This window comes from Varroa destructor, unplaced genomic scaffold (genome assembly GCF_002443255.2).
Source record: "Varroa destructor unplaced genomic scaffold, Vdes_3.0 BEIS01000005.1, whole genome shotgun sequence".
NCBI lineage: Eukaryota > Metazoa > Arthropoda > Arachnida > Mesostigmata > Varroidae > Varroa > Varroa destructor.
The window spans coordinates 34,199,039-34,223,497 of NW_019211458.1; the positions used below are offsets into that span (position 1 = coordinate 34,199,039).

At 43.8% G+C, this 24,459-nt stretch overlaps 1 protein-coding gene across 5 annotated transcripts in view; it reads left to right on the top strand.

Annotated features, from left to right (window-relative positions):
• Positions 1–23,889, top strand: part of LOC111251474 (lachesin-like) — a 67,984-nt gene extending 44,095 nt beyond the window's left edge. For 3 of the 5 annotated variants that reach the window (XM_022808069.2, XM_022808071.2, XM_086990528.1), the window contains exons 2-10: positions 6,542–6,696; positions 15,989–16,196; positions 16,396–16,551; positions 17,838–17,966; positions 18,107–18,312; positions 18,546–18,636; positions 19,581–19,679; positions 20,520–20,603; positions 20,746–23,889. In XM_022808069.2, the coding sequence (XP_022663804.1) occupies positions 6,542–6,696; positions 15,989–16,196; positions 16,396–16,551; positions 17,838–17,966; positions 18,107–18,312; positions 18,546–18,636; positions 19,581–19,679; positions 20,520–20,603; positions 20,746–20,828 (1,211 nt within the window). In that variant the 3' untranslated portion in view covers positions 20,829–23,889. The remainder of the gene's footprint in view (positions 1–6,541; positions 6,697–15,988; positions 16,197–16,395; positions 16,552–17,837; positions 17,967–18,106; positions 18,313–18,545; positions 18,637–19,580; positions 19,680–20,519; positions 20,604–20,745) is intronic. The other 2 variants (XR_002673799.2, XM_022808070.2) reach the window with 2 other exon arrangements.
• Positions 23,890–24,459: the final 570 nt, after the last annotated feature.

Below are 24,459 nucleotides of genomic sequence, written 5' to 3' on the forward strand. Positions count from 1 at the left end.
GTTGCGAAGCACGAAAGCAAATGGGGGCGAAACTGAGGGGTTCTTCACTGGACATCAATGAGATTTTGGTAACGGAATTCTTTGTCAGCAGCAAGAAGGAAGGTTTTAACGTTACTCCACGTTTGGTCTATTTCACTTCTTCGATAAGGGCTGGCTTTGTGCAGTTTGGAACCCCATGGAGAAGCGTGCTTTGTCGTTGAATTGCTGCTAGTTTTTTCTCCGGTAGCCTGTTTTCATACTTCTAGCCCAATGAACAACAACATTTGGTGTTTACTTTGAGAAAGCTCACATCCCAGTTTTGCAGTCGATCTTTCGGTGGACGATATCAAATTCGGGCATGTTATATTGAGTCGCAGGGAACGATGTAACCAATTCAAGAGATAGATGAGTGTAGTTTAAGTGGCAGTGTGGTACGCTTTTACGCATATTTGAGTTGAAGTTCTGTGTCTAGACCAGCTAGTGGTTGAGACCACTAAATTAGTTAAGATTGAGGAAGACTCAGAGAGCTGCCTGGTAGGAGTTAGGCACAAAGATACTACAGACGGCTTATGGCACAGGAAACTTGAAATTACGGTTAATAAAAATTTAGTTGCTCAATTGTTGAAGTAAAATGGCCAAGTAAGTCACAAGTATCTAATCAAAAGCCTTTTTTGCACGTTCTATCAACCAGATAAATTGGTCAGTTGTTTCTATCTTAAAAGTAGTTTGTACCTCTTTTTCATAGGTTAGAAGTTCCAAACTTAATGAAGGTACAGGACACGAGGCGAACAATAGAGTAAAAGAAAAATCTCTTTTTTGCGTGATCTATGGTAAAAAAAAAAACCTTATGAATAGTGATAGCGGTTTTTTTCCGCTGCGAAATGGTGAGTCCGTAACAACCCAAGGCTACCTTTGCGGTACATATATTATAGACCTGGTAAAGCAATCGCAATCCTTTTGTATTTGACACGTGGTCGTTTCATCATCGAATAAACACAAGTAATGTTAATAACTGTGAGGTACCTAAATGGCAGTACCTTCTCCAGCCTAGCCGCTCTCTAAACCAGGTTAGATACTGATCAGTTCTGCTAAGCTGCCAACACATCGCACGTTTTACATGCCAAGGTAAGAAAAGGGTAATTAAAAAAGTGATTAAGTTCTGTTATCAAGTTCTACTTGCCGTTAGGTTTAATACAATATATATAGTCTGGAATGCACCCGCTTTTAGTGCGTCGTTGTTTTCAACGATTTTATTAGAATCTAAATATTTCTATTTGCGAATTAAGCTCAATGGCCATCGCTGTTAGGTGGTGTGTGTGGGCATGTGTAACTTTGCAGAATTGCATTGCCATAACACTTTCATGCTATCTCGTCTTGAAATCTCACATTCCTTCTCTAGTCGATGGTCCGTTGACGGCGGGCGCGAGCAGCCGGATTCGGAGCGTGGCCATGGGCATAGATGGTAAGCGGTAAGTCGATGGTGCCTCATGCTATAGTATAAGACCCGAGAGGCGTGAAGGCCTTCCTCACCTATTTCGGGGGGTAAATCACCTCCTTCTCAAGTCAATATCCCTCCGTTCCACTCTCGCTCCGAAGCTCGAAGCCCGATCATGTGACGTTGAACCAACATCTTATGAGTTTCGTTAGCACTTTCCCCACACCCTGTATCAAGGCATCCTCCTCCAAAGCACTCTAGCCTCTCTCAAAAGGGACCTACTAAGACAGCAAGCCAGTAATAGACGGACGGAGTTCCAGCTGGCCCGCGGCATGGACGCCCATGGGCCAACTACCGTAAGCAAAAAAATTGTGTCTAAGCTCCACAGCCCGGAGCTTGCTTTAGGTTGCTTTGAGGTTCACCGTATTGAATCTGCGAAAGATACACAAACACACGTACACACACATATACACACGAACTTGCAAACGCGCACAAGTACCCATGGGTTGGGGATTCAATGCGTCAATGGTTCGGGGACAATACACCCTTGCCACACCGCAGCGGGTTTTGCCGGAATGAAAAAGGCCTACTTGAGGCCACTACGATAGATGGTTAAGTAGAGTAGCGTGCGTTTTCATGCCGGGCGGCTGTTCATGCCGGTGCTTAGTTAGGAGCCTTTTCACATTTAGGAATAGTGGGTAAGAAATAAAGGGGAACTGTTAAATAAATTTACATTGTTGATTGGTATTAGCTCGAGGAATTCAATGAGTAGGACGCAATCTACACAAGGTCAAGCTAGGAATCCCACTCAGCTACTGGACCAGCGATATAGGCCAACAGCAGGCGGACGAGAAAGTTATATGGCTGTATCCGCTGTGTGAAGTGATTTTCTACCCAAATGCTCGGTAACAAATCTGGTAGTAACTTGCCCTCACGCGTCTAAATAAAAAAAACTTAGTGCCTTCCCAGACATTTAACGTTTTTTTTATTATATGAATGAACGTATTGTGTCAGCATAGTTGTTTTGTGATTAAATCGGCCTGCATTTTGGAAGTTCAGTAAATATTGTTAATTTAAATGCTCAAAGAATGTTACCACACCGGGAGCGGCTTTGCATTATTTAGCAGAGTCGCTTATATTCATAGTATTATATGATATCACACATTAGAATTTCTAGTTAGGATCGCAATGGCTTATAAAATTTGAAGGCCGATTTATCTAATAGGTGAGCCGCAAATTTTCGCTCCTCGTTACCGCATTACCGATTTCCATTAACTAGACAGATCATATTCCTTTACATTTTCTTGTCCCAACGTTGCTCCATAGTAAGCAGGTAGAGTTAAATAAGATCTGAACAAAAACGTGTTTGATTAATGGCAGCCTACGAAGTTAAGTTCAAGATTCTCGCTTGCCACCTTCAGTATTCTTCGTCGCTTATCCCCCTTACTGCCTACTCTCTTTCAATTCATCCTTGCCCGATCAGGCTTAGCGTCTTCGTCTACTAGCCTTTTTTAAGATTTGCCGCCTTTGTCTGCGCGCCCTACCTGAGTTCGTGTGAAAACGCAGTGGTTCGCTTGCTGTACTCGGGTGCAAAACATCTAACCATTGGCAAATCGTTCGTCAGATGTCGGGGCCCGTCCGTGCGTGTACCGCGCTTATTGCCAATGCGGAAAACCCTCGGGCGACAATGTTTACAAGATAACTGGTGAAGGGTCGGGTAGTCGGTTGATGCTGTCCTTTTGGCTACTGTGATGACGCGTCTGCGTCACAGAGGAAACCGGTTTGCGCGTTTGACTGAGGTGCCGACCAGGGAATGGGAATATATAGGGGTTTGAATCATCGGGGGAATGGAACATGATTTACGAGGTTTCCGTCGGAGCCTCTCGGAAGAGGGCGTTGTAAACGAGTCAAGAATACTGATGAGAGCAGATGACACTAGTCGGTGAGGGGCTGGCTGCCCCGACGAGCTATAGTTCCTCCTCTAAGCCCCCAGTAAGTATTTCAGGGACGTTTGGTGTGCGCTAGCAAGTGGTAGCACTCTACCTCCAATTTCCGATTTGTACTGTCGGGCCACAGACCGATAGGTTGCCATCTTGTTTCGTGGCCTAGACGTTCCCGGTCCTCTTCAAACAAAAACATGTTCCACCACTTGAAAGTCGATAGCAGTTGTTGCTGACTGAAAGACCAAGCACGAAGCAACGATCGATATCGAAGCCGCAAGCGATGCAAAAGCAGAATTTGGTGATCTGGGGTGAGAGAACAGGAAGAAAAATGGGTGGAAACATCTTCGAAACGCTTCTACCCTTTTATCATCTACTTTGGCCTTTAGTTGGCCCCCGCTTTCCGATTCAACACACATACACGCACACACACACACACACGCCCATATATATGTATATAATATATAGAGCACTCATCCTGCATCATGATGCCATATATATTGTTGTTATTATTATCTTGTTGGCAATATAACAGCCCAGAAGATACGAAGCAATGCAAAAGGGGGAGGGGGTACGCGGCCTACTGGCGGCTAATTGAATTCAACACATGCGGTGCATCCTACTTGCCGATATTCTACGTTGGGTCTGCTAAGCTTTTTCTGTTGTATCTTTGGTCCTCAGTACTTGTCTTTACCTTACTTGCTGCCGCGGGTGTTCGGCAAACGTTCCGTTTAGGTTCCTCACTGTACAATGGAGCGCTCCATCATTAAGCAGCTGAGAACATGGCAGATTCATGCTGTTACGATGTTTAACATGGTAGGTACGCTATTCGATATTGAGGTTTTGCTACTTTTTTTAGCCTAAACGTGTGACGCCTCGTTAAGCGACTGTGACAATCAAAAACGTTCAGCCTTGTAGTACATATTGAATTCGCCAAGCAATTAAATTAGATGAATATCTACTGTCTACAAGAATTTATTTTACTTAACCTAAATTACCTTATACTATAGAGAAAGGCCTTCTATAAACACATAGACCCGTTATCACAGGCTGTCAGTGAACGATTCAGCAATTCTACCCGGCGCCGGCATTCGAGTGCATAGCCTGAATAATCATAAAGGTAAATATAATAAATGCACATACTTCTTTTATGTACATTGTATTTCGGCTGCGCTTCTTGCAGACAGCATTTTGTCACTGAACGCCAGAATGACGTCGTGTTGAGCGGGCCGTGCTGAAGTGGTACGGAAAATACATATTATATGAACAAAATGCACTTTTCAGCCCGGTTTGCCCTTACCGAGCGCTTTTCCTAACGACGTCTTTGAAGCCGTTCTTACTGCGAGAAGGCGCAGGATGACACCGCATCGAAAAGAGCTACGTAAAGTGCAACCTTGGATAGGACCAGTTCGCCGCCAAGATCTCGTTACTTCCGAAGTCGCTGCTCCAACGAAGTAGTGGTGGTAGTTCTTATGCGACCTTAATGGTCTTAATGACGTTAACTCGACCTGGTCAAGGTTTTCTGAATTCGAGGAAACGGATCTTCATTTCCGTCCTCGGAGCGAGTGACGCGGTCCTTACGTAGCTGTGCCACGGACCCTTGCGACTTATCGGTGTGGGACACCGACAAGTTGAAAGCAAAGTTAGTTGGGGAGGCGCGCTTTGCTCAGTGGGTGAATCTAGCAGAACACAACCGTTTCGGCCATTGATTTCACTTGCACTTTGTATGTATGTATGTATGTATGTACATTTGTATTTTGTTTAAGCGGATAGTTCTAAACACGTCCACAGTAGATAGTACATAGTCGCATAATTTTGCGATGAACAAATGCTGAACAGAACAATGAACTAAATAATCCAACGTATTATTCAATTCATATCGCTTCCAGACGAAAATGATGGGCACGCCACCCGGAATTGGCATGGATATGCCACTTCCGGGTGATCTGATACATAAAATGATTTTTACGAAGGACGATTTTTAGGCCAGACTGGAATTTTAAATTCACCGCAACTAAGGTTAATTGCATTGTAACAGAGAATTTGTGGTTAATCACTGATACTGGTAAGTTAATTTACAGTTACCAACTGCTAATAATTAGGTGGAATAGCAAACAACTTTATAGTTAGGCAAAAATGTTGTATCAAGCAGGTGCACCCAAATAGATATATGCAAACTTCAAGTAGGCGTTTGGCATCGAGTAGCAGGAGATTTACTGGGATCGCTTCTCGTCATTGAATGTAAGCTACGATTGTATAAAATTAGTTCGCTTCGTTATATGTCGTTTCGCTGCCATCAGCAACGCCATGAGAATGTATATAGGAGTTGAGCCCCGTTGGCTGGGTAGCTTCGCGCTTTGACGAACCTCGATGTCATGACGAGTCAGCCCTTTCGGTTTGAGCCGGCTGTTCTTCCACCAAACACCCCATAACCCCTCCGTTTGCTTCGTGAACTCTCACTCCGCGCATGATTCTGCTGTTCCTGGCCACTTCCGTTATGGCGATTTTGTTATACCTATGTTAGGGGATGCTCACGTTTTTGTTGTTCCCTATCAGCATGAGCCAAACATGGACCTCCTATGGGTGCTTACAATCGTAAAGGGATCCCTTGGTATCCCCTTACGAATTTGTCAAACATGGGTCGGACCGATGCCCGTTAAAGCCATCCTTTTTGAGCCGAAAACGACCTTTTAGGAGGGTCGATCGTCGATAGCCGCCAGTCGCATACGTCAGCAGTTAGCAAACCACGCAGGCAACTGCTCAGCTGCCTTTAGCTGAGCCTTTTAAGTGCATCGCGACAGCAATGGGGCAATCGCACGCACGGATTTAGACACAAACAGAAGGACACACGAAGGCACATCTTCATACACATTTAGTTTGCGATGGAAGCTTACTATGACATACTCTCATGAATCAGCCTCAAACCATAGATTTTAGTTTTCAGACCGCTAGTGTGCAGCAATATATTGTTACAACTATAGATGCAATGATCTTTATAACTATTTATTTAGACTAGAGCTATTCTGATTATATACTTTATAGGGGTACAGTGGTGGTAGTATTGAGGTAAGACTGAAATATAACGTTTAAGTAAGGGTTCCTGAATATAAACACTGGGCAGGTTTAAATCTCATTTACAAGATGACTAGAAAGGTACTAATCGAATAATGATTTACTGATCTTTCAGCGTGTCAAGGTGATTCACAAATCACAAACAGTGCTGCAAGTGGAATTAACACCCCGATGGAACCCGATTTTGCCGAACCCATTCAGAACCAGACCGTTTCGACGGGCCGAAAAGTTATTCTATCGTGTGTGGTCGACAACCTCAGCAGCTACCGGGTATATACGTAAATCTTTATTCTACCACATATAAGTTTGCTTTTATTTGACTATGGGTGATAAGTAATTCTACATACAACGATAGGTAAGAACGAAATGAACATTTGATCTAGAAATAGATAATTTTTCGCCTATCAAATAAATGGTTCGCTAACTTTTCTAGACAATATGACCGACCGAGCACACAGGCGTACATATGATCCAGTTTTTTGTATGATCAACTATATTGCTACTATGTACATATACTCCACGTATATTCGTAAATAGGAGCAAAAGAAAAACGTAGCACATATATATATTATCAGTGATGGGTAATACCTATCATCCAATTCCTGTTCCTATATCTGCCTCCTTCCTAATTCACTGCCAGTTGCCCTCAACTTTGAGTGCCTAAAGTGATCCACACTCGCTTTAGGGTGTCAAGAGCCGACGTAACGATAGGACAGGGCCCGTCGTCGTTGTCTGTTGGACCTATAGGACTAAGAGGGAGGGGACAGACGACAAGCAACGTTGCGGTAAGCTAGGGGCGGTCCCGGGCGGCCACGACGTAATTTAATCCCATCCTCAAGTGGCTTTTGGAGGATGTCGACACGACATGAGGTCCGGAGGGCGGCAATAGCCAGTAAGGATGGATGCCAGTGAATCGATGAGAAGGACACTTCTCTTCAATATAGGCTGAGGATAGTTCTTGAGTTGTTTAGGCTGACAGGTTTTCTCGCTCATTCCGGTAGAAGGACTTATCGTCGACACTTTGCCCTACGTTGCCTTTTCAACCATTATTTCGCGGTAAGTACTGCCAATGCTGCAGTTTGTCGAAGTGACGAAGTTACTGGGGGGCTGGCGCTGATGCTAACGTCTATATCAATTACATGACATTGGTGTGGACACGAATCATCAAAATGAGAGCTTTAACCGTCCGGGTCTGCAGTAAGGAAGAACGAAAGCGCAGATTCTACAAAGTCCGTGATCTTCTGTACCCTTTCTCGTTCTCAATTTTTTTAAAGAAACGGGAAGATTGAGATGACAACTGTCTGAAGTGATAACACGACTAGGTGAGATCGCCGTCTGCGGTCTGTCCACGGTTAACGACCCTCACGACGTTAGATACGTATACGTTCCTATACAACGTATACATGTGTATGTATAGGCGTGAAGTGTAGGATACTCCATTTCTGGGTTGATGGTGAAGGGTTACTTGGCTACAGGATGGCCGCTTGAGTTTAAACTATCCCAGAGAAGGTAACGTGTGGATGTTCCAGGTTTGTATTTACCGCAACATGAAAGGGAACTGGATCATACAACCAACTAGACAATAAAAAAAAGGGTTATGGACGTCGTGTGCTGCCTCCGCTAAGGCCCGTGACACTGCCGCAGCTGGGTAACACAGACGTCGTTAGATGTAGTGGGAGAACTACGTACGATGATGGTATATGAGGGGAAAGTGGGGCCACTGCAGGGAGGGTACGCACAACGAAACTGTCGGCGAAAGGGGACAATTGAAAGGCGCTCTCTCTAGTTTTTCATCGCTCCTTTCTATCCTTAGGACTAGGGCAGGAGATTTAGACGGACGCTGCCTATAGCTCCAACCTCTTTTCTTTTTTGGCCTGCGCTGCTGTTACTACTGCTGGGAAGCCAGCGGCACAGCCACTGTTACCACCGATGCTGGCTTCATCGTTGTTGTGGTCGTCGTTGTCATCCATGTCGCCGCTTTTCGAGAGGGCGGGGCACGGTCCCACGGCCAGTTGGGCCTGTAAAGTTTTTGCGGTTCCCGGCCATCTATTTGGATACAAGTCCGCAGAGATGTGTCTGCCTCTGACCCCCGGCAGCTTCGCCGAATGCGCCGCTTGCTGTTCCCTTAACTCGGCCGCAGGAGTTCCTCTCGCTCTTTTCATTCTTATAGTCTCCGGGCCTCGACTCCCTAATGACCGGATATTCTCGGGACAATGGCTTTTCCGAGGCAATTCACACAGTGGCTACATATCTCCTCTTTATATATAGCACTTCGCCGCTTATTATGCATAGTAACAATCGTACGCTAGCTACACGATATGCTTTTCTAGGGCTAACGACAGGATACTCCTACTATTTCACATGATGCCATGGTTATGTAACTGCAGCAAATAGTATTATTACATATGTACAGTTGTATCTACATATCCTTTGTTGGCAAAAGTTGGCTAAATCCTCTATATCGCACATGCGTTACATTCTCGTTGTTACCTTTTACGTGGTTCCTCATCACAGAGACAGCACGGCCTTCAAGAATGTCAACACCCTAACTTTATGCCATGTTAATCGAACGTTCGCAATCGCTGTCACATCACGGACTAGGAATTTAACGCTATTTAAGCATTGCATTGCTTTATTTGATTCCTTCAAAGCCGGCAAAACTACGTGTCGCCAACAATACCCTTGCCGTTTGTAGATTACTCCAAGGCGGTCCGATTCTTTAGAGAAAACGTAGCTATGTTTCAAGATTTGCGTTATCCTTTTCGCCTCGCGTCGACGTCTCAGAAGCAAAATTTGAAGTTCAGCTTGTGTTGATCTCTGAAGCACGAGTGATTCTTTCGTAATTGATCTACTGCGTTTTCTTCAATTTTGCTTACACTTGTTCTCACGATTTGGGTTGTTGTAAGTTATAATTTAGATATAATTTTAAATACCTGCATTATCACATTCAATCAATAACAGATGAATTGGTTTAAAATTAATGAAAAATAAAAGAGAGCTTGGCAAATATTGCTGTATAAAAACGGCCAATTTAACCGTAAGGTAAAAAAATCAAATAGAACGATGACTTTCGGCGTAAACAGCTTTTCCAACAGGGACCCATTCGGCGAAGTTTAGATGGGAAAAAATCGAATCCAATTTAACAATTTGCAGCCGTTGGCGACGCTTCACTAGATATCTTGCCTCCAACGGATTGTTACTCCTACATACGGAAGAGATGGGATTTACGTAGCAGAGGTTGAACAGCAACAGCTCGTGTTGACGGGGCTGTTTGATACGAGCTGTAGGGGTATTGGGCGCTCGGTCATGTTGTAGACGGTTCAAAACGGCCAATGTCTGCCCGCCGTCCGTCATAACATCGAATAGGGCGTTTTGCAAGTAGGAATCAGAGGCGGCGCCCGCGGCGACTAACGTTCGCAGCAACCTAAAGATTTCAAACATACCGTGAAGCTCGTAAAAGAGCCAGTAGTCAGGTTTTCGACGACGAATGCTTTCTGAGGCTGTTTCCAAAACTAGATAAGCGAGCATGCTTACATAGAGGATTAACAAAAAAAAAAGAGCTAAACGTTGTTTGTATCGTTACTATCTGATGAGACGAATCTGACCGTCTAAGTAGTAAATATGAGTTTTCGTTAACAATTATTGTAAAAGGAAGGTTGCAGAGGTGCGCATTCGGTATGAAAATCAATAAATCTTCAATTAGCGGTACCTGCGTGTATCATCGATACCGCATGCGTCACTGATGTAAATATACATATATGTAGTTCGATTTTTTTCAATTTTTTTCATCGAGCCATTTGCAGTGTTAGTAGTCTGAAGTACCAGGTCAGTATTAAGGAACGAGTGGTCCCTTCTCTATGTTTGTTGATGAGACTGCTATCGTCACCGCGCCTGCATCGAGGGTAGACAAGTGAGAATGACCTAATAGGAATTCCTGTTCCCACAGGGATGGGAATGGGAAAACGACGAAGAAGAAAATTGCCGTCCGCCCACAATTCGATGCACATCGCATATTACTACTACACTGCGGCAAGAGGACGAAAAGGAAGATACAACATGCCAACCCACTGAGACAGCCATTGCCAGTCAGCGACTAGCAACTGACGTAGCGAGGCACTGTGTTCTTCTTCGAGTGCGCTCTTCCATTCTCCTTTGGCTTTTTGCTTTGTGGCAACAAAAGACGTCTTTCGTAGTCTCAGTGGCGTTGCCGTCACTGTTTCCCGGTTCTGTCCTATCGGCCTGCTGCTACGTACCATGCCACTGCAGAAAAATACCACGAGAGCTGAGAGACGCTACGTTGGCGGCGCGCGAGGCGTACGTAAAACACGTGGTTACTGACGTCGAAATAGAGAAATTCCTGCGCGGACGTGCCGGCGTCGCCTGGACTCATTTCAGTGTGGTAATCTCTCGACACCGACAATGGGTATATAAAAGAAGAACAACAGCAAAAAACAAGCGACCTCGGAAAAGGCATCACGGACGCCGTTGAAAACTCAACTGATGTGAAACGAAAATTCGAGCCAACAAACGGTGTCGGCCGAGAAGTACGGCAAGGAGGTTTTCTGTTTCTTGCTTTCTGCTAAAAGTCACTTTAGTCTTTGTGGACATCTGTGCTCATCTATCTATGTGCATGGTACCAGCTGTAACACTTCAACAACGATAGAGCAGCTGGCAGCACTGCCGATTCCTGCCCATAAGGCTCTTTATAGCGCTCTAGAGCAGAAAGAAAGTCCCGTTCGGCCAGGCGGACTTGTCCTGTCGGAGCCCTTACAACAAGCCGCCATGAGGAGCACAAAAGCCACTTCGGTCCTTCTACTGGTATCGAAAACGGCGTCTCGGTGGTCGGTGTAAACGCCATCCACAGTTTGGAGCGAGCGATGGCAGAGAACCGACGTAAATCATGCAGGATAATTTTTCACTAATTTGCGTCGTCCGTTCTGTTAGACTGCTGCCTAGTTATTGTTAGTGTTATATCGTTATTTTGCTTGGCTTCCTTGAAACGCGAGCAGAGGAAACGGAAGAGAGCAATAAAAGAGTAACGGCAGGAAAAACATAAATAGAAAAAATCTGAGGTAGAAAAAAGAAATCATGTCGATCCTGAGTACATATCCACGACTACAATTTGTACAATTTTTGACGTATTTGCAGTTCAATTTAAAACAAATGCTATATTGGTTATTATGTGAACATACGAAACCTCCATTGCATAATTAGCGTCTTGTGATGCATAACGTAGAAGGATATAACAAGCCAAGCGGGGTGTGAGGACGAGACAAAGGTGGGAACAGGAAAAGGCCGATGAAGAGAAAACTTCAAAAATTGTTCTCACGTTCCACGAGGCGGTAGCACCAGAAATAGCCGTAGCAGCTGCACGGTTCGTCGCCGGTTGTCAGCGATCCCCTGTGGCCTGCAGGCACAGGATCGTTTGCTGTTTCTTCAGCGTCTTTAAATATAATATATCGAGGATAATTTGTATCGCTTAACCTTTGTCGTCTCTGTCTATGCCGCTGTCTCGTTCAAGGGCTTTCTGTGCTTGCTTCTTCTTTTAGGAGCTCAGACTGACGGGGAGCCCGGGAAATGCTGGAGCTGCACCGGAAACGAGATATCGGAGTGAAACCTCGAGCCGAACAATCGCACTTGCCCATGTAGTTCCAGCGTTTTACCCTACGAGCTTCCATTCCGACCTCTTTACCTACCTTGGCTACGACAACTCTTCTTAGGTTAGCTAATGTGAGCATGGGATTTTCCGCTCTGGCGATGCACTTGCTGACAAGGCTTCGGCCTTAGAGTCGTTGCTGCTGTCGTGACCGTTGCAGGAGAGGATGTCGACAGTTGGTGGACATTTTCGTTAGGTCCGACCTAAATTTTTACTCCTCGGCGAAATGCAGCAACTTAAGTTAGCGTTATGATCCCGTACAAACACAAAAAGAGAAATGCGCTATTGTATTATCCGTATGGCTTCTATTGTCGTTGTTAAATATAACGGTGTGCTCATTGTTCAAATTGTAGTATTTCTAGGATTAATACTCATGCATAGAGATCTGCAAATCAACATAAAGGCGTACAGATACATAAAATATTCATGTAATCGCTAAATTTACGCAGTCCGCTAGGAAAAATGTACTGCGCCTATAAAAAGTAAGTAGTTCCCATAGACATTGCCTTTAAGAAGATTTGCAAGCAATGGTGCAGAGTTAAAGTAAAACAACTGTTCGTTTGTCGCAGTTGTGCTTGAAAAATCAAATACGTTTTCTTTTTTTTTTTTTTTTAATGATCAACGACAAATAGGGCGCCTGTTCTTGTTTTGTATTGTTTCTTTTTTCCTGATCTTTTATATATTTCCAAGGATAACTATAAGGAGCCATATGCGGTGCTCATATGCTAGTGGAAACCTGTGCTTTTGACTGGTAAACAAAATTTACTAGACTCAAAGTGGTCGTCGCAATTTTAAGCTCCTGCTAACGAACAATAGCGGCTCGCACGAGACATGAAATGGTCGTTTCCACAAATGAAAATTAATGAATTCAGTGCATCGGTCGATCTTAGCACACAAACAATAAATCCAACGCCCACCTCCCCGCAATAATAACCGGGCCAACAATCCTGATAGCTTTTCTATTATGCCTTTTGCTGTATAAGTGTAGTAAATGTAGTAAGATATCATACATTAGCAATGAATCCGACGATGGCCTGACGTGGTAAGAAAGCAAAAAAAGGCTCATTATTATTGAAACGTAGCTCTGCATGGGGAACAGCTTGATGTAACCGAAAATCCTTTGCCGGCACTATGGGGTGCGGGAAAAATAAATTCTCCCAGCTTGGCTGCTCCATATTTCATCGAACTTATTTACTAATAAACAATAGAAAAATGTTTACCCCACTAATGGGGGGAGGGGGGGGGGGCAGTTAGAATTCAAACAGATTCAATTCAACATAAAATTTTGCTCAGTAAACTTGCCTACATACGCACATGACAGACCTTCATCGAGCAGTTATTTAATAGGAAAATAATACAAATTATCTAATAATATAATAAATACTTTATGCCAGCACTGTATAAAATAAATTGTCTCTAGAGCAATCCAATTCAGTTTGTTAGAGGTCAATTCGCGCACGATCTGGTTATACAACTGCTTGTCACTGGTACCAATGAAACTGAACGCACCCCGCCCGGGACTTAAACTAGCCATATCTGGCGCTTCATACACGATGGTTTGGCCTTCCATATTACCATTCGAGGCCTAGTTCGCGACCTTTCCTCTGTTGGGCTGTAACTACCCTCGCACCTAGAAACTTTTTCAACTTTAGAAGCATAAAGGGACATGACATAAAAATTGTCGAAAAAAAGAGAGGTTTAATCCAATGATTAAAAACTACGTGGCGGCTTACCCATTATAGGCAGTGTTGTAACAAACTGCCTCAACCGGCTTATACGCCCTTCGTCTATTCTATTGCCCAACTTCCTTGTAGTATCCGCTTAGTGGTTGAATGGCCGCGGTGACACCTTACAATCTTTATCCTCATCTATGTCTGAACAGTGTGCCAGGACTAGTCGGTAGTACTTCGGAGGTTTCTTTTAGTCGCAATATGCCCTTGTAACCAGAACGAAATAACAACACAACGACAAGTAGGCGATGACACCAACAACACCGTACAGGTCCCTCGAGACGTATTTGCCACAATTATGGTCGCCTGCCCGTTTGCCGTCTGGCTAGACAGAGCTTCTCGTTCCACCCCTCGTCCGACCAGTCTGGCGGTTAAGGTTCTCCTTGATCTCAAGCAGCAGATGCTGTTGTAGCCGCTTGCCTAACGCTGCGCAATACTAGTGATCCTTTCAGGATGCTTAGACAGTAGTACGCCAGGACAAAAGAAAAGTGCTAGGAAGAGGGAGTAGTGGCGGGCCAAACGCCTGTGGGCCTATGAGTGGAACGGGACAGCTTTGCTAGGGAACCTTGGATGAGCACTAGACCGCGGTAGCGACGAGACCTCGAGGGACTGTAGATTGCAAGCGAGCGTGCATTAAGCTCGGTGGGAGGACGGAGAGACGAATTGGTGACGGCGACGGCGGTGGCATTTTCGTACAACATTGTGCAAACGCAAGGACCTGAAGTCAAAACAGTATCAACGGCATCAATGAAAGCATGAGAGTGTGGTCCCAGAGGCGAAACCAAGGCTGGTTATCGAGGGGAGATCGTGCGCGAACGTAGAAGCAGCTACGCCAGAGAACAAGTGGGGTCATGTGGTAGATCACTGTGAAGATGGCATAAGGGAAAGCGGAAAACGGGTATCATAGAGCGGGCAAGCTTGGTTATGATCAGGGCTGGGCGTGATTAGATGGCCAATCCACGCCACACCAGAGCTAGCCCATTAACTCGAGTGCTCAGGTCCTCGTCTCGACACCATACTCTCTGCTGTTTATGTGACAATACGTCGGCCAGCCCTGAGTGTGGGGACAGCCACCCTCTAGATGATTTGACGTCCTGCGTTGAGACAGAATCACAGGTTCATGCATGGGCTTAGGAAGGAATACTGTTATTTATTCTACAAAACGTACCTATACAGCGCGGGTGGAAACAATGAAAGAATACTATTTTCTACGTGCATCGTCACGTACTAATTAGATTGGTAGCCTGTTTCGACAAAGGATGAAGTAAAGGGATTTAATTCTTTTTGACGAAGAAAAAAAGCCCTAAAAAAATACGAACCGGACCAGGGTTTCCAGCGGTTGATAATCTCCAATAGACGCCGAATTGAAGGTAGCAGTGCAACTCGATTCGGTAATAGTATAGTTGTTATGACCGACCATGAGCGAAAGAGCCTGATTCTATAGTGGTAGAAAAACCCAATAGCGAACATGTGGGAGTCTGTGCTCTCTCCCGGCTTACGGACAGTGGAGATTTTCAGGCAGGAAGAGTCGGTAGCAGACAGCTTGGGAGGAGATCAAGAGGGTGTTTAATTTGATCTCCATTCTCTTCGTTTAATGAATTAAATTTTTTTGCTAGCCTCATGGAAACGAAATGTGGAAGGCTCAGACGTTTCCTGAAATCCGTTATAAGACATCGATGTATACATAGTAACGGCCGTAAGTGTGCTTTCATAGTGCATACATATGTTCACTGCTTTCTATTCATTTAATTTTATAATTACTACAAATTATTGTCCATACGAGCCGAAGTGAGTTTAGCGTCATTGAGGTCACATTAAGAAAAGTGGCTCTAAACTATCTCCGATTCTAGGCGCCATTTTGAGAAGCTTCCGTACTTAAGGATGTTTGTCATCTTTGCATCCTTCCCTGAAGCAAACAAAATGTATTGTCACTTGTTTGAACTTAGGCCTCGATGAGATACTATGTTTTTGTGATTTACATTACAAACGTGAAGAATCTATTTGTGAATGTTTGTCTAGATGAAAGTTTATTATTTCCGTTGTCTTATTTGCTCATCCCTATCCATCAAAATTTTCATTTTGTGCTTTTTATTAGCTAGCAGTTGTAGAAATTTGTTGAGCCCACTCGTAAATTTGATATCTCTTTTGATTTGCCCCTTACTGGCAAAATCCGCAGGTCGCGTGGTTATACGTCGAGAAGTACACGCTTCTAACTCTATCCAAAACGGTAATCACCCATAACAACCGTTTTAAGGTTACACACAATGGGCATCGGACATGGAATCTCGTCATTAGCGATGTACAGGAGAAGGACAAAGGTGCATACATGTGTCAAATCAATACTTCGCCAATGAAGTATCAAGTCGGGTACCTCGATGTTGTCGGTAAGTAACTTACTTGAGAAATGCAACAAGTTGATTTAGTACTTCGAAGTAACCAACTTTACGTGTGAACTATATAAAGTCGATTCTGCTTTGTCTAGCGTTCGAATACTTGCGAGTCAACGCGTCTGTAGAATAGCAACGGATATTTAATGCGCAATAGTTAACTAAATGTTATCTTAAAATGGTCGTCGTATTTCAGTTCCACCTTCGATAAAAGAGGAAGAGACAAGTTCGGATACCGACGTTAAGGAGGGAAGCGATGTCTCCCTCTTCTGTGCGGCCAAAGGCATTCCGGAACCAACGCTACAATGGCGCCGAGAGGACGATCAAGAAATGCAATTAGATCAATTTAAAAGTCAGTACAATCAGTATAATATTATGTACGTATATAAACGTATAATGATCCCTTATTGAATATTCGTGATATTATCTAGCCATTCATTTGCCAGTGATAGATACAGGTTTAAATTACTAGATAACTTCATCCATTAGGTCAAGACAAAGATAACTTTTTTTCATTTCTAGCTATTAGACGGATCATAAAAAGTAAACCTTTTCAAATTTGGCGCGCATCACTATCACTCGACAATCACTTAAACAATTGTTCTTCAAATAGAAAGATATAATGAATAAGAAGAATACAAAGAATGTCTTTGGTAAGTTTTTGTATACAGACGATCCCGCGTCACCAGGTTTAGTAGTACGCGCACAAAGTTCAGGTGACCTTAACTAGATTGACTGATATAGCAAACATTTTTTGTACCATTGAAAGGTAATAATACAGAACAATACCAATAGCTAATGAATAAGACACTAAGAGAATTTCCGGTTGCACTAGTTACACATATCAGTAATAGTAATAACGCAAAGATGCTAAATTGCGCGTTCTAAAAATTTAAAATCATAGCAAAAATACTGCCAAAAATAAAGACTAACGGACAAAACGAAGGTAATAAAATTATAGTTCTCACCTATTTTAGTCTATTTATTGACCTAAAATGTCTTCATCGCATGATATTTAGCCGCTCATTGGCGTTTATCTATCCATGCTGAAATAAGCAGGGTGAACGTTCCGGTATCGTTAGTCAATGGCTGAAGCCTGTATCAACAAAGGCCCGGAAAGATACGGACTACCCAAGCATAAAATGAGCGTCCATAGCCGGACATCACTTCTAACGCATTTGGCCTGTCCGAAGCCTTCGTGGCCTTTAACCCTACGTTGTTGTTGGTGGCTGTTGACAGTTCGAAACAGGAGCGGGTGATCACTGTACGTGTGTGATCTATCACCGCCCCGATAGGGTCACCCATTTCGTTAATAAGCTTGGGGCCCTATTCATTGAACCTGCTTTTTTAATAAGCTATGCAAATGTTGTTTTCTTGGTGAGATACGCGAATGATCTTATTCTTTTTAGAGAATTGACGAATTTTGGCAATATAGAGCGGTGCCACCTCCGTAATCACCGTCTCACTATTTAAGTGATGTAGAAGTAACTTTTTTTTCTGCAAATTCCCGACCAGACCCGTTGAACAGATGAAACTTTGACCTAATAACAACTTAGGTTGGAAATTTTCACAGGTGAATGTTAACGTTTCTTAAATAGATGATAATTTGGATTTTTCATTTTGTCTTTCACTCTTTAGCTAATGCTGTGAAGGGACCATGGTTAAACATCAGTAAAGTGTCCCGGCTCCATATGGCAGCGTATCTTTGCATAGCTTCAAACAATGTCCCCCCTTCAGTCAGCAAAAGGATTAAGCTTGACGTCCAATGTAAGTACAATGTTGAAATGCTTTTGACACAAGCCTAGATAGACGCAGATCACAAATGTATCACATGAAAGGACTCCACCGCCGAGAAGTCCACCACTGACCCATGGGTCCTGTTTGTTATGACATTTTCGGTACTTTAGTTGCCCCTATGGTTTGGATTACGGATCAATTGCTTGGACAAAGCGTCGGCTCCTCGGTGCGTTTGGCGTGCAATTTGGAATGTCACCCGCGCGGTCTTGCCTACTGGACTCGGAATGGAGAGATCATATCGAACGGGTCCGCAGGCGGGCGTTTCCTGGACGAGATTCATCCTCTTGGGCCATATAAACACATCATGTATCTTGAGGTCTATTGAAATCTGCTGATATTGGTTTAAGCTATACAATGGCTGCAGGAACTTGAATTTTATATGAACAGTTTTATATAATAATAAGTTTACCTGTAATTTATAGCAGAATTGCGGCCCAAAGTTATACTAATACTACCTATTATATATTTTAAATATGACCTACTGCCTGTGATGATGCACATATCTAAAAGCCCCCGCTTGGACACGTGGGCTCCGATTCGTCATTGCAGATTCGGAATATCCTTCCGGAGGACTTTGGCGAATATCATTGCGTGGCAAAAAATCCTCTAGGAGAAACCGAGGGAACAATCAAAGTCTACGGTAAGCTTTGTGCTACGATTGCTTGCACCATTAACTGTATTTTGATAAGGTAACGAAATGTGTAGAACATTTATCAAAATACATTTTCTACACGATCGAGTCGGTGTCGACATAGGTGAAGTCGTGTCTCGTACTCTGTGTGCATATATAACCTTCAACTTAAGCTTTGTTGTTCCGTCACAAAGACTCGTACACACGGAAATACCTCACTTTGCTGCGGCTGTTCATTTCCCATTTTTTTTTTATTTACTCGATTGTCTAATAACACTTTTAGCGTAGTTCCAATTATTAAATGACTGGATGGTGGAACTAGACGCTCAGGTTGTAAGTTCCTATTTTATTAGCAGTTGGATGGAAGTTAGTTGTAGATTGTGTTTTCCATCAACGCGGACTTAGATTCTCCCAATCCTCGTCTAACTAGAGAAAAGTAATGAGAATTCTTAAAATAGCTTTTTTTTCTTGAGTCGAGTCTCCGCTTCCCACCACGAATACATCCAGACAAATCCAGTCGTGTGCATTTATCTAGTGCGCGTATTCACTTCGGACGCTAAATGAAATAGCCTAAAATAGCAGCCCTTCACAGGACCAGTCAATCACCTGTCGTCCAAATTTTAAACTTCCTCTTTTTCCGAACTTACTCCAGTCGCCTGCATGACTGAGATGTATGTCTGAGATGGATGCAACATCTTTTTGTTTATTCCTTATATCCCACCCAGCTTTTTGACTCGGCGGCAGACAGCGTAAAGACTTCTCGCTTTCCCAAGGGCCGCATGTACGTGTTTTATAACATATATATCGTGCCCGCTTTTGCGCAACATGTCGGATGGATGTTTCGTGCAGCAAGCGACTAAGCAAAGTCCCAGCATTTGCCTGCGCTGTTAGGTGTCAGGGGCTATCGGCAAGAATGCCTGAATGACAGTGCTTGTTGACACTGGATATTGCAGAAGTTCCAGCTGTTCAGACGACGACAACTCGACGGCCGGCACCCCCGCGGGAGACTAGCCGTCCGAAGAACAATGCAAAGAGCAAAACCACGCCCAAAGGTAACACCTGCCCTGCAACCTAAACAAAAACTTTACTGCCGAAAATGCGTGTTGTCTAATGCTTTCTTAACGTGCAGTAAAAAGATGGTAAGGAATAGAAGAGATAAGAGTGTCGGCCGGAAGTCTTTCAATAGAAGCTAAAAAAAAACCGTGAAAATCAGCTAGTAATGGATCATAAAAGAAGGGAACACCAGGCCAGGCGTGCATTTATTCTACAATGCTGTCACGATTTGGAAGTAGTTTGTGGTCTGATTAACTGGCGATCGCGGACATTACGCTGCAAGTAACGCGCTTAGCTGAAGAGAAAAATGACATGGTAGCTAGTTACGGGCATAGTACGTTAGTAAAAAATGTTAGGAGATGGAGAGACGCGCAGGCACGACGTTCGAGTGGGGTCATTTTACGACGCTGAGAGACCTGTCTTGGCATGATCGTGCATACTAGGCCGTTTGTTACGAGGCCAAGCAAGGTGTACGTGGCGAAACGAGTGGTTTATGTTGCGACCGCATCTAAACTACGTGTGAAAACATACCGAACCGGGATAATGAAGTAGAGCTAGCCTTCATCAGGACGATTTTGCTAGACAATTTACAGTGAATATAGGTAAATGTTACACGAGAGACATCTAATACAAAAGCAAAAAAGGAGACAAAGCCGGATTTTAACTACACTATACAACACAATTCACAGTGATTCCTCGAATGAAGACATTCAATATCTTCACACGAATAGAAGCAAAATAGGATTGCATGGTTTAGATTCTTAAGAAGTGCTTTGAGTGGAAACACATTGAAGAAGCTCCTCTTCACACCATTTATTTGCTTGTATTTTTGATTACAGAACGTACTCGAAAACCGACACCGGGGGTCTTCGATCCGGACACGATCACAAATGACCTATTCCCGCCAAATGATCGCGTACTTTGTGAGTATATATAAAAATGGTATGGTATTGATTAAGAGAATACCATTTCACGTGACAAAACGGGCAGCCATGTGTGTTAAATGTTTCCTTAAATATATTCATTTAGTGACAAAACAATCTTTCGTTTGGATTGACCTTCCAGCGAGCTACAACTCAGTCGCAAACCCAATCTGTCGGTCCAACAACATATTTATACTGGCAGTCGTTGGATACTTCCTACTCTAACATCTTTACACCGGAATGACACACTTATCCCCTTCCAACGAACCAAATCAACTTGCCGAAAGACAAGCGAATGAATAGGTAACCAATCACATCAAGCGTTTCTATAACACTCGACGGGATTACTGGATATAGCCTTCAACAGGGCGCTCAGTCGAGACAACGGACTATGTACGCCTATGTATAGAACTTTGTGTACTACTACAACTACTATAATATTATAAAGCAATTACTTAATACAAGCACTATGATACCAAAGATCGAATATGTTTACAGGCGGGTGGAGATGTACCTAGATGAAAGGGGACTAAAGAGTACGTATACGTCTTCTTCGTTCTGTTTTTTTCCCTGCCTTCATCCCGCTGTAAGATATGGACATCAGAGAAAGAGCAGCACATACGAACAGTTGATTGCATTTACCCTATGTACTATCGTAATAATCATCAGCGGTTCATTGCTGGCATGGTGGATGAGAAAACTGAGAAACAGCATTAAGTTGATAGAAAAACTATATACGAGACGAGCTAAACAAAATAGCTGTTGAGCCAACTGCCCGAAAAAGTGGAAGTGGCAGAGTGGTTTGGCAGTAAATTTTCATCCATCCGAAGAAAGGAGAGGCATGCATATCAACTCTCGAAGCTAGCCTCTGGCTTTCAGCTGTCGCAAAACGAGAAGGCGACGCGAAACACGAAACAACGAGTCGTTATGTTCGCTTGCGCTGCCGCCGATGTCGGAAGTTTTAATAGGTGCTACAAACACTTAAGGTGATGAGAACGACAAAGGAGAAAAAGAAGTAGAGAACAGTATCGGCAAAAGGGCAGTGGGATCATTATCATCATCCACAGCGGGATCATCATCAGACGTCGGGGGGGAGGCGACGATGCGAGAAGCAAGTGCCAAGTGGCTAGTAGGTAAAAATCAGCTGAAATAGCGATAACAAGCAGTAGATAGGGCAGCGGTGGGAGGACGACGCTCGTCAGGGTGTTATAGACGGTAACGGGAACTACAGGAACAGCAACGACGGTAGAAACAAAAGGTGGCGAGACAACATCGAGCGGAAGCTGGCCCTCCTGCTCGAGGACGACGTGCTTCCGGCGACAGGCCACTAGAGCGACAGACGGGCTTTATTTCTACTCTACAGCAGAAGAAGTAACTATGGCCACCAGAATCTACATGGGCCAATACTACTGCAAACGAAACAGACATGAGGGGATGGCTAACGGAGCTGGTGTTCAGTTGGTGGTTCGCCATTTGCTGACGCCTCGGTCATTGCCAAGAACTGTCGATGTCCTGCCCGCTTATTCAGGCCACAATCGTTCTACGATCATCGCATCAGACGAGTGTTTCGTGTACATAACAAGCCAACGATATAGCGTAGATGGGTACTCGGTCATAGTGAAACGAAGATGGGCAGGGGGAGGAAGGAAAAATACAGGCCGCAGCAACAACAACAACAACAAAAACACTTTCCGTCGGTGCCTTTGCTTCTGGTGGGTCGCATCTACTATAATGTGCTTATTTTCTCTCTCATAAACGCGTGAATTTTTCAATTTCCCCTTAGTAAGAGATCTCAACGTTAGCGACACGTGCGTTAAAATCTGGTTTGTATTTATTAACTCTGTATTACTATTACTAACCCAACTATAATTCAGTGGAATGAAAAAATGTGCATACTTCTGTATTGTACATATGTGTAGGTATAAATACGTGTGCGTGTTTGTGTGCTGTGCAAAAATTCTCTGCTCCATCATCTTCAGTACAATTGAGTAGCGATGTATATTCGACTAGCAACTGGCTATAAGTCGTCAATAAGGCCGGGAAAATTATGGTCCTATAGCGTATACTAGGGGCGTCCATTATTAACAAATGCAGTCGGTTGCTTGATACCAGAGACCATAGGAAAAAAGACTACTCAGACCTGCAATTTACTAGAGTACATTATACTCCGTTAAAATTACTAAACAGTATCATTGAATCTATGTAACACACAATCGCAGACCTGTGGCAAATCTGTTCACGGCAGGCTCCAGCTTCTATTGAAAACAGATCACCGAAGAGTAAATAGTATAAAGATCTCGCACTGGCAACCAAGGGTAGAAGAATGCGACGGGAACCACGAGGTTTGTTGGCTTAATTGCAACTGCTGTTCCACTGGAAAAAGAATCGATACAAGCGAAACATGTAGGTGCGCATTGTAGTAACGAGCGATATGGCCGAACTGCCTTTTGAGATATTTGACCACTAAGAGTGAAAGTGGGACAAATGGAAGGAGACAACAGGATAATCGGTCGGCGTCTATGTACTATATTATATAAATTAAATGACGGACGATGGAAAAAAGTCTATTGTAAGCCAGATGAAAACTATGGGAATCGCTGGTATGTGGATTATTAATATGGTATTAATTAAGGACGAACAAGGTCTACGGATAAGAGCGCAAAAAAAAAGCAAACACATTTTAGGTATTTCTGGCTGATGAATGGCGGTGTGTTGCAACCGTAACTATAAAGAGAAGGATGACAGGAACAAAGAGGGTCGCCGTGTTTGGGCTCAGCAGAGAACGCAGGTTAGGTAAAGTAAAGGGTAATTTTATTGCCCCAAGATAGACACCAAATGCGGAATAACTAGATAAATAGCGAAGAGAAACAGGAGAAGCAAGCGTGACGTCTATCGTCAGAAGTGGCACCGAGTCTGCTCAAGTTGATCTACCGACCTGGCCTTGACACGATACGACAGGGAAAAGAAGTAGCGTTTTCGCGAACAACTCTTATTTGCTATCGGCTGAATAATACTAACAAGATGAAAAGTATTAGCTTGACCCTGTTCGGGGTAGGTCGGTTAGTAGTAAATGAAAATTTAGTTTTCTACATAAGGCTAATAATGTTAACAATAAACATCATGGCACCACTGACAATAGCAACAATGAAGCAAACACATAACAACAATTAATACATCTAACAGAAAAGTCATAACAGAAAATAAACGTAGAACTTATTTAAATGAAAAGCGACAAGATACAGGGGAAGACTCAAAACAGTTCTCCTTTTGCGCAAGTCTCTCAGGCCGTCGTAAGCGGTGCGCGCGCGCGCCCCCGACGGAGGTGTGTAAATGCGCGTGGTTTGTCGGTAGGCCGTTATTACGCTTGACTGAAAATGGAAAACGTGAGTCGACTGCCGCCTGCCAGGCGCCCGTCCGTCCCCACTCCTCCGACAAAGGTCAGAGGTCGTCTAACATCGGCGCCGATGTCGCCACCACCCCAGCAACTTCGACGGCGAAGATCGTTCTAAGGTCATCCCTTTTCGCAAGCGCAGCACAAACCTGCTAATGTTTCCATATCCAGCCTCGTCACTATCCCTGCGGCTGGTAGCAGGAGCCCCTTTAATGTACCTTTGCGGTAACGCGGATTGGGGAAGAGAGGAGACGTCGTATGATGAAACAGACCCCTTTTTCCCTCTTGTTGCCTCTCGCTCTTTTATTCGACACAGCTCACCAGCGAGGCCGGCTACGTGCTTATGTTTCCAGCGACATAGCAGACAGACAGACGGCAGACGGACAACTGAACACAGAATGAAAGAGAGACAGTGCGAGACAAAGAGCAAGAGAGAAACATATATGATTAGGTAAGATGGACAAT